The 16178-nt window shown below is 40.2% G+C and overlaps 1 protein-coding gene across 5 annotated transcripts in view; it reads right to left on the bottom strand.

Annotated features, from left to right (window-relative positions):
- Positions 1 to 16178, bottom strand: part of PRR5 (proline rich 5) — a 100167-nt gene that overhangs the window by 34425 nt on the left and 49564 nt on the right. For all 5 annotated transcript variants that reach the window (XM_054202424.1, XM_054202413.1, XM_054202394.1 and 2 more), the window contains 5 exons: positions 14990 to 15070; positions 8260 to 8308; positions 7537 to 7594; positions 3080 to 3171; positions 766 to 906 (listed from right to left, as the gene is read on the bottom strand). In XM_054202424.1, coding sequence (XP_054058399.1) covers positions 766 to 906; positions 3080 to 3171; positions 7537 to 7594; positions 8260 to 8308; positions 14990 to 15070 — 421 coding nt within the window. The remainder of the gene's footprint in view (positions 1 to 765; positions 907 to 3079; positions 3172 to 7536; positions 7595 to 8259; positions 8309 to 14989; positions 15071 to 16178) is intronic.

Genomic DNA, 16178 nt, shown 5'->3' with positions numbered 1-16178 from the left:
GAGCAAAAAATCATTTTAAGTGTGAGAAACTATATCCTTTCATTTGCTGTAAATCTATTTGTTTATTAAAAAAATAATCGGCCAGGAAAATCTCAACTTCCTCACCCCCTAAGAATCCACTTCTGGCTCACTCCCTCCCTTCTGCCTCATCACCCTTCTCCTCAACACAAGCTCATGCTTTTCTTTAATTAAGCAAAAAAAATCTTCAACTTGCCTTTTGCCTGCAGTTCCTCTTTTTGTTCTCCTCACTGCCACTAAAAAAAAAATAATCTAACATTGAAGGCAAATACTGGCATCTCCCTGGTCTTAAAGTTTTTGTGTCAACAGCTTTGATAGAATTTGGTTCCAGTGACCAAATATGACCATGATTCAACTATAAATTGCATATTCACTTTGTCGCCTACTCCAGATGTGAAGCTTCATATCCAGAAGTGCTAATCCAGCATTTCATGGAAGTCGTGTTATTACCACATACACTGGTCTGCTTGCAAAACTTCGTATTTCAATTTCAAAGTGGATTTCAATTTCACAATTTCAAAATGAGTCTTTACTCTCAGACCCTCTGGATCTTAAGGCATGAAATCTGAACCTCTACAGTCTCTACATTTAGATACTAGGACAAAATTTAATTGCACAGAAGCTCTGGCATTCTGGGTAAGAAGTTCTCAATGAACGAGCAAAATCAGAGACTGCTTAAGAAGACTTCAGCAATACAGTACAGAAAGACGGGTAAAGAAAACAGCCTGAGAAAAGTAACCAATTTACCTGGAGTATTAACAGCATCTGAATAATAGAAGGTGGAACTCTGGCTCTGGAACGTGATAATGCATCTTCCAATTTAATGTTGAGGGTAATTATATTCCTAAAGTGCAGAAGAGCCAGCTGCCGAACCGAGGGCTCCTTCCCCTTAGAAACAGAAGCAAAGCAAGATGGATTATGAGCAGTGTGAAAATGAGTTTCAAAATCCTGTCAAAATTCCTTCCTCCTCTTCTGAGGGATTACAAGAATGGTAAACCTGAATGAAAAGCAGAGGAAACATAACAAAGGACACAGAGCAGCCTACAAATCTGCACAGTGAGTGTGATTTGGCAGTAAGGAATGCTGCAGACAATGTTTCTTGACTGTTTATGAAGACGATGAGGTTGAGGTGGGTGTGGGGATCGTACTTCAGCGCAGACTATATATGAGTATTTTGTACTTTAACAATAATGACATGTATCATATGTCAAAAAAAAAAAGAAAAAAACAAAGCAGGGCTGAAAAAGGGTCGAATTTCCATTATTTCTCAAGATTTTGTGTACTGGCTGGGTACTCTCTTCAAATACGGTGGGAATCCTGACTCAGCCCACTTGTGGATCCTCCTTTTCTCTACAGTTTAGAAGATTTCACTATAAGGTAGAAGCAGAGCTGAAGTTTCATATTGGATTTTCAAAGGCATCTTTTTGTAGTTCAAGCATTACTCCTCATTGAAAAAAATCTCTTCTGAAGAATACAATGCTATCTCTGCCTGCAAAGATTAACACCACTTGCCTTGTAACCGAAGAGGAGTTGTAAAACTATTGCCAGCATCAGGGCTTTTTCCTTGGGTATATATGGCTGTACATATATAGTCTTGCCTGCAGTTCTGAGTGCTGCCAGCCAAATATTAACCCTCCTGGAAGGTGTGATATTCAGGTGGTATTGACTTACCTTAGTTTAGAATAAAAATACCTGACCCCCACCCCACCCAGTCCTTTTCACTTTGTTAATCATGTGTACTGAAGTAAAGAAGTCCAGATCTGCTTCAGTTGCTAATGAATAGAATTTACAAGAGCAGATAAGCACCAGCTGGGCTTTTGCAAGTATCCTTAGAACATCAGGCACCTAGATCTATTTTAAATTACATGGGATTTGGGGTTCGTACCGCCTCCAGGTTCCTTTGAATATTTTCCACCTGAAAGGGTGTTGCTAAATTATTTTCAAAGGCCTCAGGAACACAACAGTGAAAAGGGACATCTGGTGCAATTTTCAAAAACATCTGAGTGAGTTCTAATCTGGTCAAGTCAGCATGGAAAACCAGGTTGAGAGCCTGCCTATACCTCTACATTCCCAAATGCCTTGGATTTAAATTACGTGGCGCTTAGAAAAGTCTCCCATTGAGTTTGAGTAGGTTTTTAATACCATGATTATGTCTATAATTTTAAAGTTTCTACTGGTAAGACGCAAGTCAACAGGTGAAGTAGCTTTTTAGAGTTCTCTTTCAGAATCAAATTCTGTGTAAAGTTGCAGCTTTCCCACTGGTTTCAGATTTCATGCCTGTAATTAACTGCAGATGCAAATGGTAATATTGACAACATTTGGACAATCATTTTAGGCATGAAGTCCACTTGGAAAAATGGGAGAAAGTTTCCAAAGTTTCCCCAAATATGTCACCAATCTCCCACTAAAATCTGTAGGCATTTAAGAGCAGCTCTGGAAGGTCACTTATACCTATTTGGTACAGATTTCCTTGGGACTTAAGTGATAAACAACTCTGTGGTCATCACTAAGCCAGAAGAGTGAGCCTCATCCAAATCAGATCAAGTACCTACCGTGGATTTAAAATCAAATTTAAAGTCAAATGCTGTGCCCATGTAAACTGGTCTAACTTCACTGACTATTACTGTTCATTTATAGTAGCGTAGAACTTGACCTCGGAAATACACTTCCTTTTCAAAAGTGGAGACACTTCAGAGATGAATTCACATCACAGAGAAGGAAATGTATATTATTTAAGTTAACACAGCTCCACTTATTCCAATGTGTGCATATTTCAGTTTATTATTCATAACCTTTTTTGACTTTTAGTGTGAGTTGACAAGGACTAACCATCATCCCTGTACTCCTGTTTTCGAAGTTCCCCTTCATCTTTTTCACCCAAGCACTTCAAACTGCTGTTTGCATAAGTCACTTATTTGCATGACATGACTATACAGAACAGCTGCACTGGGAGGTTGGCCCAAGGAGAGAGAGTTAAGGATTGCATCAATCTGTTGATGAACCCGTAAAGTTGCTTTTTCCAGTTTTTCAAGATTCTATAGTAACAAGAGTAATATTTCACCTGCACAGGATAGAAAATAGCCTGAAGCATGGGCAGGACATCGCTGAAGAAAAAATCCCAAGTTTCAGCTAAGGTATCCAGTAGTTTCTGCCCTGCAAAAACACAAAACAAACTAGTGAACTGTTAAGGTTGTAATCAGCTAACTGTAAAGACTAAAACACGCAGAAAACGATGTGGACCTGCTATTATACGCAAAGATGAATCATGCAACAGCTACTATTAAAAGTACGGAATTAGTATTCCTTTCACTGTATTGGATCATTCAGTATTTGTGTCTTTTCAGATGACACATCTAATGTTCTTAGCAAGCTCAGAGACTTTGAGGTTAAAGCTTACTCAGAAAAACCCTGTCAAGAATAGAGAGTAACAGCTCAGGTTACCTCCTCCTCTTCTTGCAGTACTGGACAAGACTGCGGAGGAGAGCAGCAGGAGGAGGACACAGCAGGTTAAAGGGGGAAACATTCCTTCAGAGAACTCTCCCCCACCATACTCCCCTCTGCCCTCTAAGCTGTAAGCCAGCGGAGCAAACTGTGCTCTGTCGGGATCCTCCACAAAGCATCCCCTCAGACCGATCCCTTAGCTTCCCTGTATCTCCACTTACATAGAAAATCTCAGCCAAGATCTACCGAAACAGAGAACAGTGTTGTGGCTCTACTTTTTACTGTAACTTTCAAAGGATGCAGTCAAAACCTGCTATGATGTGAGTTCCCCACGGCCCTCACAGAGAGGCCACCCCAACTCCTTCTCTATTCCCTCCCCAGCTGCAGCCGCCCAGAAGCCTCCCCAGTGGAGATCGGAGAAGCTCAGGCCAGGTCCTACAACCAAGTTCGACACCGAGTTCCTCACAGAACATTTCACAAAACACAGAGGCAAATGCAGGAGCCGAGATCTATGGGAGAGGAAGTCTGGCTCGATAGCTGGATGCTGGCTTCAAATCCCTGTTCTGCAAAATGGCCTGTGTGACCTTGGGCAAGCTCTTTAGCATCCCTGTGCCCCTACCGCAACTGTGAAAGGAGCGCAATGCCACTACACCTCCACCAGCAAATACAGAGATAAATACATCAGTGATTATGAGGCATTCAGAAAAGACAACATGACTTATCAGGAAGCAAGTTCAATTGCAATCAATCAGTATTACTACTGGTGTCAGAATCGGATACTATTCTTAATTTTGGTATTACAGCATTACTTAGGGACTCCACCAGGGAACATTTTGCCTAGAATTACACACACATCACAAAGAAACTCTGCATGAAAGGATCTATACTCCAAGTTAGCAACTGCCAATCTTTATTATGGGATACTTGATCTCCCTGCATTTTTCAGCACATGACAAATAGCACAAGCTCTGGCCCATCTGCAACTCCTGAATTATTCCAGCATTGATGTCTTTTAAGTGCTTTTAGTGACAAGTGTGCATCACCATGCTATACTGCATCTGCTGGCTTGTGAACCACGTCAAGGTCTTTGTTTCTGCCACCAGGCAGGAGCTCTCTCTGTCCTATTCCCTCGTGCACAGGACTGAAAAGGGTGTTCTCAATTTCAATTTTTAAAAAAACTTGTCTTCCATTAGTTCTAGTGAAACACATCAGGGAATCGGGTCCAAAATTCCTACCAGCTGTAGCAATAATAATAATAATAAATACTGTTGCATTATAACCTCCATATACTAATGTCTGAAACACTGAAGTGTTTCAAAGATATAAATCGGATCCTGAAGAAGCAGCCCAACCACTTCCTTGAGGGCAGAGTTTTAAAAAGAGTTAAATACGTTAGTTGCCCACAAGTTGAGGTTAAGTGGAAACTAAGCCCTTACAAATCTGGCTTCAGATGTGCATGTGAACATTGGTCCTTTTCAAATCTTGACGCTAGAATTGCATGGAGTCAAATCACGCTGTTGAGATAAACATGCCTTTACTGTCACACACTCCTTTCATCTTGTGGGCAGCTTGTTTTGTGAAGTGATAGGTTTCTGCACAGCAGGTCAGAAAGGCTGCAGAGTTAACTGCCTTTAGCCAGGCAGGCCTGTTCCTCAGCCCTGGGGGCTGTGGAAAAATTCCTATGGTTTGCTGATGATGAGCATCTTTCACATGGAGGAACATGACTTCCATGTCCTTTGAAGAATATGTTTCTTTTACTGTCAGGGAAAGATCCCTACATTTACCACAAGCACTTGCCAGATTCCAGGAAGCTGGGTTACTCTAAATGCTCATTTTAATGAAGCACAATATAGTCAATTTTGTATGACATAACCACGCATATAGTACTTTTCACAGTGCTTCTAAAAGTAATTGAAATGCCTGAAAGGAATATTAGAATAGAAACTCATCGTTTCAAAACAAAAGCTAACATTTTCAAAACCTCCTGCACGAAAAAAACCCTCCAAAGTGGGATCTGAAGTGATCTCTTTTCTCTTTTGAAAACTTCAACACCAACTGAATAGGGAAACTCAAACCATGGGATGCGGGACAAGCTAAGATTTGAGGGCAGGACCACTGCTCCTGCAGACCCAGGAAGGGAGCCCTGCTCAGAATGGGAGCTCCCAAGATTTCTGTGCTCCCGACTTTGTCTCTGGTGTTCTGGGAGCCATGGGGTCACTGATGACTGGATGGACTCTGGGGTGCTGCTGCCTCTGCTGCCAGAAAACCCAAATTCCAGCCTTGGACACTCACATCCATCGGCAGGTCCTCAGGCAAGCTGACAGAAAGCTTGTAAGAAGTCTGTCACAAAGACCTCTACCTCTGAATGAGATTCCTAAATTACAGCTACCCTCCTAAAAATTGGCAGTTTTAGTGAGTTGACATTTCCAAGGACAGACTTGGAAAAAATGTGACTGATTTAATTCTCACCATACCAGCATTTCTGGGGCAACCACAAAGTGACACATCAAATTCAAAACCAAAATGAACTTAACAGCTTGCTGAAATTCTGTATTTGCTAAACATGCTCCTACGTTTGCAAGCCAATTAGTGGTCTAACACGTCAATTTTTCATCTCAGCTTTGATCTGAAAGATCAGCAATAATATCTGATTTTCAAGCTAGTAAAACCAGAAGAAAAAGGGGTTGGACCTTTGTACGTCTCTGCATCTTATTTGCTGATTTGATCCTTAAAACCCAACTTCCTTTATGATTTACAGAGCAGCTATGAAGGTCTCAAGATCCTTACCGCTCCTCTTATGGTCTCCAAGCTGTTATTTTATATAACAGAGGAATTCTGTGTTCACCTTAGATGAGTCTGGATATTGTTTTGGGGATATTTTTTTAATGTGAAATTTGTTCTCTTTTTGTGTGTTCAGGTCTCTCGTCTTTTCATCAGAAAAACTGGGTCCCATAGCACTATCTTAATCTGATCAGCTGTACTGTCAGTAATGAAAGGTCACATTTAGGATTTATAGATCGCTGAAACTAATAGAAATGGTTGTCTCCAGGCTACTGCTTAAACAGTATATTCAGACTAAGTGATATGACTGCACTTTGGAAAAGGAAAGACACGTTTCTTTAAAATTGCCTCTAGACTCCCCAGAGATCTTCAGACTGTTTATACACAGGCAATAATTCTTGAAGATTTTCTGAAATCATTTCACCTTCCAATGACGTATAGAATCATAGAATCATTTAGGTTGGAAAAGACCTTCAAGATCATCGAATCCAACCAAAAACATAATACTGCCAAGTCCACCACTAAACCATGTCCCTCAGCACCACATTTACATGTCTTTTAAATACCTCCAGGGATGGTGACTCAACCATTTCCCTGGGCAGCCTGTTCCAATGCTTGATAATCCTTTCAGTGAAGAAATTTTTCCTAATATCCAATCTAAACCTCCCCTGCTGCAACTTGTATGCCTACACCTAGGACAAAATGGTGTATTTAAGAGCACATCTAAGTGCTGCATAATAGCACAGGACACAAAATGAGGGTGACTGTAAAACAACACATCTGGTGGAGGCTATCCTTGATGTTTACTTCCAGAAGGTGACACCTCCAGAAGGTACAGACAGATAAATGGTGCTTTGACTGTAAAAAAAGAGACAGTGTCTGACCCCATTTATGTAAGCATGAATCCATAATAGCTCTTAAAAATACCTACAGCACTATTTTGTATTTAGCCAGACACTTCCACTAACTGAGATCTTAATGCTTATTTTTTTGTTTATTAAATTATCTCACTCTGATTTTTCCACTTTTCCTTAACATTGAGCAGGCTATAACTGAAGGAGAAGGAAGTGTCCATGCTGGAGGTAAACTTTACTTTATTCCCTCACTGCTGCTCTAGGCAGTCACCTCTCCTTGATGAAAGCCAATGGGAACACCAAGGCAAGACACAAGAAGAGACTGCAGGAATGAACTGATGCAAACTAATTCATAGTCCTGGGAAGCATCACACCATGTCCAGAATGCCTTTGCTAAAACTCCTGTGACAGACATAGATAGCCATGCCAAAACTGAAGTTACCTTCATAAAACCGGATCTTGTCCCTTAGGATCACCATGCCTTTTGTGAGCAGCTGATTCTGTAAATAAAATACAGACTACCTTTACTCAATTCTGTACTTCCCTACAGCCATCATATTTCACATTTTGTTCATTCTTAACTTTTGTCGATAAAGGCTGTTTTTTATTTTAATGATTAATCATAAAAGGACTCCTGCGTCCATCTTGCTTCAATCACTGGGGACACTTGTCAAATGGTGATATAATCCCCTACTACTTTCAGGACACAGCATGTATTCTGTGTGGTACAAAGTGCTTCTCAAACGTCAAATGGCTGATCCACAAAGCATGTACTCTGTCTTAGAGAAGCAGAAAGAATACTGCTTCAATAGACAGCGTATACTTACTGCTACATGTCTTTCCTATTAACTACACAACAATGAACTTAAATGGTTTACTCAGGAACTTAAAAGAGAGAATGTCTGAAGTCTACTGAAAGACGGCAATGTCATACAGAAACACAGCGACCGCACAAATCTATTCCACATCTTGGGCTTTCACTATCTAACTATATATATATAAAATCCGAATCTCATTAGTCCATAAATGACAGAATACAGAGAAGTCAGTGGATAACTCTGAATGGTTCCAAGAGACTCCAGATCAGCATTTAGAGTGGGTGAAATGATTTTGCTCAGTAGCATATAATGAAATCTGATCTAAATGAAAGAAAACACATGCCTACCTGTAGATATTCAGTGAAAAAGGATCCCAGTTCTGTTTTCAACAATTGCCTGTATTAAAAAGAATAAGAAAAGGATCTGTGTAATCAGCAAATTGTATTAGCTGTGCACTGCATGGAAAAGGCGAAGTCATTAATAGCAAAATATTTTCATATGAGCACAGAGCCTGTCAATAATGCCTAACTACAAACAGAGCAAACGGGGTCAACAATACCAACACTCCCAGCCAGCATCTCCTGGTGTTGAAAAATACCTGCTGTGCTTTTAGATGGCTCAGTTGCAAATACATATGAAAAGAAATTGAGACTCGATGAGAGGAGGATGCTTTCCATCCTACATCTAAGCTTTTTAAAAATTTCTCCTGCTGTGCCAGGGTTTCTCTGGCACCTGGCATTGCAGACGTGGGAGAACTCCTGGTGCTCTCTGCCCATCCATGCATTTGAGCCAATAAACAAGCATGTGACTTGGCTGATGCGTGTTCGGGGCCAAATCATCTCTATCCTGTGTAATGTAAAAAAACCCCAAGACATAATAAAATGTTTAGAGAGAAACCTGAAGCAGGATGATATTCTACAGGCTTTTTTTGCAGGCATGAAACTTGACCAGTTTTCATTGAAGGGGTCATGATCTTTCAGTCATGAGACCCAGGACAGCTGAAGTTTCATACAATTTCAGTGAAAAAGCAGGTAGGAATTTAACAATTTAGCTCTGTCTTTCATAATTCCTCTATACTAAATCCTACAACGCAATCTCAGAGAGCAAACCAAAATCACATGCAAAAAAATTCCCACAAACAACCCTCAAATTCAGAAACTGAATTCAACCCGATCCACAAGCCCAACATTGGTATCCAGACAAAACTCACTACATTTTCTAAGAGCTGTATGTCATTTAAGTCTCAGATGTTGGATGCTAGATGTAATTCTCTGCACTCATGTCGTTATTTAGAAGCATAAATGAGAGCTCGGACCTCACAAAAATGTAGTCCCAGCTGGGTTTTCAGAACATTTGCAAATCTGGCCTGAAAGCCATGAGCTCTTTTGACATCCTGACCATGTGTGACCACCTCAGGTCCCACAAAAAAATGATGTCAAGCTCGACTTAAAATCTAAATACCCACTTCAGTTAGGGCAGTTGTGTAAATTACACATTTGGTAGCATGTTATCATCTATCCTTTTGGGTTATGTCTTTAAGTAACAAATAACTGATTAATCAAATTAATTATCTAGTAAACAAATCCAGATCTGGTTTAAAAAATCCCGCGTATCCCTACACTCCATGAAAAAGTCTGCAAGAGTTGGATCCAGTGCTTTTAAGATCACATGCTTCAGCACAGCCTCTTGAGGAAAGGAGGAGCAGGTCAATCTTTAGGAGGCCGAAATACAATATCTTATTTATTTATCCTTAAGCACATGTCCACACTGACCTCATAGCACTCTGTGGAAACACTCTAGGCATAAATGAAATAGAAAATAAACAAAAGGAAGGGGGTTTTCAGATGCTCCTAAACATCAAAATCCTTTTCATCTAGAATCTGATTAATTCAGACAAACTGTCTGCAGACGGAAATTTTCAAAGCCAGCTCAGGCTTTAGCCATAGGTGGCTCGTTGCCATGAATAACTATTGTATAGTTAGCCCCCTTGGCATGCTGTTGCAACATATGGGAAAGGACAACCTTCCAGTGCCCTGAGATTCCATCCTCAATGGTACGCGCTGACAAGCCTCTGGTGGGGGCTAAAACCCACCTCCCCCGAAGATTGTTACAGTCTTAAAGACTTAAAAGTACCTCAATGAGTACAAGGATGCTATAGCCAAATCACGCCATGCTCACTCAAAGTGGTAATTTACTGTCCAAGTGATGTGATTTTTTTCTTGGTTGCAAGCGATGGCACTAAAGGTTTTTCTTACTTTGAACATGGATAGGTAAACCATTTTTAGGTTAAAATCACAAGAAAATTGCAGTTTTGAATTCTCCCGTGACAGAGACAATATGTTTACATATATCTCTTTGTGCCACCATTTCAAAAAAATAGTGATGCTTTATGCTGACAGGTTTTGCTTAATTTTCTGCCCTCTCCTCAAGTTAGCAGCTCTTTGAAGTCTATCCTGGATTCCTCATAGTCTTGAACAGGTGATTTGCAAATACTTTCTCTTTTCCTATATTACATTTTACTGATAATTCCTGGCATTTAGGGCAGGAAATACAAAATGATGTTCTCCTTATTCAATAAATAGCCCTCTGATAAAACAAAATCCCACCAAATTTCCATTTTTTCAGCTGTGAACGAACTAAACAACCAGATTGTAGTTAATTATATGCACTGGACTGCATCACACCAAGCAGCACTATGGCTACATTAGCATCTCTGTTTACAGGGTAAAAGAAGAACTGACAGCACAATTTATGCATCTTCCTCTTTGAATCCCTAATAATACAGATACTTCACGCTGCTTAATTAATTTCTCGTGAAACAGTGAGGCCCTCAGGCCACATCAGAACACTGGTGTTTGATGTTCTTTGTACCCATATTAATTTAAAAGAGATCCACAACAAAACTGAATCCAAGACATTGCTTGCAATTTTTTTTCATCCTTGCCTAATTTCCATTAAGAAAAATCAGTTAGGTTGTCACCTGTCAGATCCTGGACCATTCAGATTACTGAATAACCTTATCTACGTATGTAGACATCATGGGGGAATCCAGGTAAAAATCTGATCAAACCTCAAAGGCATCCCATATCAGATAGGGGACTTCATTTCAAGTGCATCTGATTTTGAAGCTAGTAATTTTGCACTCTTATGAAGCTTGTATATCATTGATATCAGGTCTTCATTGCCTATTTAATGACTTCATAAATTGAGATGATAATATAAATTCACAGAAAATATGCTAAAATAGCTCCTGACTTTTTTTTTTATTTTCCTGCTGCCGTTTCTTTGGTTCATGTTAAAATTAACTCTTGCAACATTACTCAGAATGGAAAGTCTAACACTGTATGATATCTGATTTTAACTTTATTAGTTGAATAAAGTTAAAGGAAGCAAATGGAAACAAGTGATTTTACTGGGTTTGAACTCTTGCTACAAAGGAGGAAATGCCACTAAAATGTGCTTTGTTTGCATTAAACCAGTATCCTGAAACTCAGAAAAGAGGCAGCTATAAATATGTATTAACTTTAATACAGGATATCCTGCTTCCACTGTGTTTCCCTTTCCTTCTTTTTCTTCCTTGATTTACAAGTGATGTAAATAAACACTGACATATGGTGCAGGAAATGAAAAAGGAAAAAACACTATGTGATTACTAATATCATACACATGCACCAAGAGAAATACTAAACAGTAAGTATATGCATATAGAATTTTATTACTGACTTTTAAATCAACCCCCAATTAAAGCACCTAGTAAGGGCTCAGAAGAAGTAATGTACAGGCCATACACTGGTGATACTCCCAGTTACTGGAGATCTTCTCACCACCTTATTGTACATCATTAGCTTTAGCACAGTTATTCAGGAGTTACAGTAATATAGAAGAGGCTGAAATCACACACTGGTTTTCTCGGTAATAGGCTTTCCGAGTGCTATGTAACTCCATATTTAAGGCCACTTACTAATGCCAGAGGAATGCAAGAATGGTGTCAAAAGGCATTGGTGTATATGAGCGGCAGCTTTTATGAGGCAAACCTAGAAGAAAAGTAAATGGTGCTGTACAAATTTGTACCCACTTTCTTAAATCATCAGGGCATACACAATCAGAGTTCAAAGCCTCAAGATGTGTGTTCAGAAAAGGAAGTTATATGTATTTGTTTGCACGTATGTGACATACGGTAGCTGAACATACGTGACATTCCTGAGTCAAAACGATGGTGTGCAAATATTGCAGGCATAACCTAACTGTTCAAATATTTACACTTGGTCTGTGAGACAACTTGGATATTCAAGCTTTAATTATTAAAACTATCCCAGAATCTGCTCTAATTAAAGTGATAAAATAAAATAACTTCTATTACTGCCCTGTAACTGTTGAAAAAAGTTATTGATACTAGCCATTTACCTGAACGCCCAGTGGAAATAATGGCTATTTGTTTCATTTTAATTAAGTACTTACGGGGAAAATGCATCTAAAACAATCGTAAGGCAAATATACACTTGTTCCACCTCTGAGGTCATGTTTATGAATCATGCATTTTTGCATTCAATAATAACATTAACCCAAAGAAGGTTATTTTGAATTAAATGACAATAGTAGTAAGCCAGATATTTTTGGTATGGGTCAAATCAGTAATTTCTTAGATAAGTTTTGAGCTGAATTGAAGTGAGGCAAAAGATGTTTGGTTGCAAACAGTCAGGAGGCTCCAAAATGTTACTGACTGTGGATGGCAGTAAAATGAAGCACAGAGCAGGAGTGCAGTAGCTTCTGGGAAGAGGCTGTGGCTGGACATGTTAACAGGCGTGTTTAAAAAATACCACTACCATGCTCTCCTCTAGAGACAGATCTTTCAGCTGTTGTGTCCTCTTTGCCCACTCGCAGCTTTCTCATCTTAGCTTTTTTCTATGAATGAAGCAAGCGGGACACACATGAGAAGCTTCAGAAAAACAAACTCAGAGTTGTCACCGAGAGGATGGACAGCTTTAGGCAATAAATTAGAAGGCTCTTGAGGGCAAGTCGGAGGCAAGAGGAACAACCTCTGAGCAGCAGCAGCCAAGAACCAGTCTCGAAAGCCACGCTGCATCTCGCCAAATGCTCGCTTATCCCACGAGAGTTATGCTGCTGATGCCTCGTTTACAACAGCAGCTTTCTAGCTAGGTGTAGATTTCACAATATTTTGTCCATCAGCTCATGTGTGAGTCACCAGGCGTTGTTCTCCCCCAGGCAGAGCAAAACCAAGTGATCAGCCGAGATAACAACAAAGCAGCGTTATACTTACCCTAACAAAAAGACATGGGCCTATCATGCTGCAGCGAAGCCCATCATAAAATGGAAAAAAAAAATCAGTCTATTTGTAGTCAGCTTGCCTGTTGGGCTGCCTGGGATGTTACAACAATTCAACAGAACTATATTAGCAAGCATCATCATGCTGCAGGGTTTATAACCAGGTAAATGAAAGCAAAATCTGGGCACAATTCACCAAATAACATCCATCCATCCATCCATCCATCCATCCATCCATCCATCCATCCCTCCCTCCATCCATCTACCTACCTATCTACCTATCTACCTACCTATCTTCTATTTGTTGGTTCATACAAGATTAAATTTGTCTCTGTCACATCAGCAGATAATTTTTCCTCTTCTGTCTCTCACCAGCAGACAAGCATCCTGTGGCAAATGCATTGGGCCAGGAAATCTTAGCCCAGAACTACCATTTTTTGACATTCAGATAAAGCTGAAGAATCCTGACTGCACTTACAGCAATAATGATCAACCATTATTCCAATAACTAACTCAAAATGATTGATGGATCATGCTAACTGACAGCCATCCTAGAAAAGCTATTCTTTGTATGTCATTTTCTCCCCAGAGAAATAAGAAATAACTGGAGAATAAGTGTCTTTTAATTTCAAAAAGGAAGAGAGAGAGGGGAAAAAGAGAGATTACAGGCCAAATTTGCCCAGACTTCTCTGAAGATACTCATACAATTAATGGACCCAGCCTGGGCCAGCTATCCCAGACTTGGAACCCGACAGGGACAGATAATCCCAGAACACCTGGATATTCTGTGGGTTTTGTCAGACTCCGGTGCCCAGATAGACTGAGAATAAGCAGTAAAGGAAAGGGAATCACTGAGGCTCTTATCTGAAGACAGTCAGGGAATGTAATAAGCTGTCTGTCTTTTGTAAGTGCAGCCTCTTTTCCACCATTTATTCTTCAAAGCCTTGGGACAAGTTTCTAAAAGGAAATCCACTACCCTGCCCTTGTCAGTGAGAGAGGGTTTAGTAAGTAAGTGCTAGAAATAGTAGTAAAAGTAAAGTGAAGTGCTGTAAATCCAGATATCAGCTTATCTCTTGGTAAACTTTTTTGCAACTATAACTTAAATTACTCATGTGGCAGGATTTTCACCTCTTTTTTGTTTTTTTGTTTGTTTGAAAAAAGAGTTCCCATTATACATCTCACTGGTCTGTATTTATTCTGTTGCAAACAGTATCATCACAGAATCAGAAAGAAATATGAACCTTGAACTGTGTTACTAAGGTCATTGTGCTGACAAGACAGCTTTGTAACAGCTACAGCATATTCAGCCTACATGGAAGGAGAAGCTAGATGTAAGGGACCACCAGGCAGGACGTATTTCCTTATCGTGTTGCACTGAGTGCTTGAAGGCTTTACATCCTCTGTGGATGCAAGGGAAGCAACTCAGAGTTAGGCTTGGCACCTATGGAAAGGATGGCAGCATTGCAGTGGTACAGGGCTGCAGTACTACAGGGGTCCACGTTTTCCCTTCCTTAGTTTCAACCCAGTACATCAGGACAGACTCTGAAAGAATCCATCCTCCTCATGGCTGGATACCTGCCGTGCGGAAGGAGGAACGCAGCCCTCGCCACCCAGTGAGGTGTTGGCACACATCGGCAACAGCTATTGACTGAGGCCAAACTGACTGTACCGGTTGAAACTAACACTGGGGAAAAAAACCTGTAATACTGCTGTAGAAGCTTTCAAGTGCCAGTGCTCACTAACAGCATTGTGCCTGCTGGCTAATAACACCTTGCGTAGAGTTGAGTCTCTTACCTGACTCCTTCATTGAGGTTGTAAAGTTCATGGTCCGGGAGACCCTTACGCTGGAACACTGCTATTACTCCATTGTGGATACTGAAAGAGGACAGTAGGAGTCATTAGCACCCGATCACATTTTAGAAGGCTATCACTTCCACAATAAGCCGAACATCTCTGCCTAGACACTGCAGGACCTTTTTAAAAGTCATAGATGGCTGCTGGTACCCCATCCCAGATGCTTTAAAGGGAATTGTGCTCTAGAAAATAGATGAAACCTTTGAAAATCAGTTCTTTTTGATTTGTTCCAACTCGGTAACTTCAGCAGTTGCACATCTGAAATCAGTCATTTCAGAAAACTTAGGCTTATATATTTTAGGTACTTGAAGTATATTAAGTATAACTTTTAATAGATTCACATATTAAGTATATTTGAAGTATTTTAAAGCATATTTTTGTCTCTGTGGCTCACCACAAAGAAAATTTAACAGCTGCACTATGAGATCAGTGATGATATTCCCAGCATTGTTGGCATACGTTTGTCTGAGCTATGGTTACTTGACTTCTTTATCAACAAATCAGCATTTATCCAGGCTGGACACTGTACCTGAATTTTAACCCACAAATATAGCATCCCTTTACTAGAATGGAATCCCAAGAATGGTTAGTTCCTTAAAAAAAATTAAAAGAAGACTGGCTGATTATGAATTTTAAGTCAGTTTAACCAATCTCTCATTCATTGTCAAAAATGAAACCACAGAAATGAGGCAATTGCTTAAAAAGACTGTTTCCTATTACCACTTACTCACTTCTCAAAGGTTTATGCTCTTGCTCCAGCTAAAGGAAAATCAAGGCTGCACTGAAAGAACAACAGGTCTAGAGTTTCAAAGGCAGACAGCGAGAGAGGCAGCAATGCGCTTGGCACAGGCCAACCATCTGTCCTACAAAAATGCTCCCTTTTCACTGTCAATGCCATTTGTAACCGTTCTGCAAGCAGGTGTTGCTTAGAGGTGGTGACCTTCTGCTGCAATCAGAGGCAACCAAAGATAGGACTGGGACCACAAAATTCTCTAGCTCAACAGAAAGTCCCATACCCAATGCTGCCTGTCCCTGAGGTGTATGGCCACCAGCCCACTGAATGGCAAAAACCTGCCAGGTACTGCAGGAGCCTGGCGATCCACATGCTTAGCAGGGATGCTATCCAGTC

The sequence above is a fragment of the Rissa tridactyla genome, chromosome 1 (genome assembly GCF_028500815.1).
Source record: "Rissa tridactyla isolate bRisTri1 chromosome 1, bRisTri1.patW.cur.20221130, whole genome shotgun sequence".
NCBI lineage: Eukaryota > Metazoa > Chordata > Aves > Charadriiformes > Laridae > Rissa > Rissa tridactyla.
Note: the sequence above shows the minus strand (reverse complement) of the source record. Positions and strands in the feature narration are given on the sequence as shown.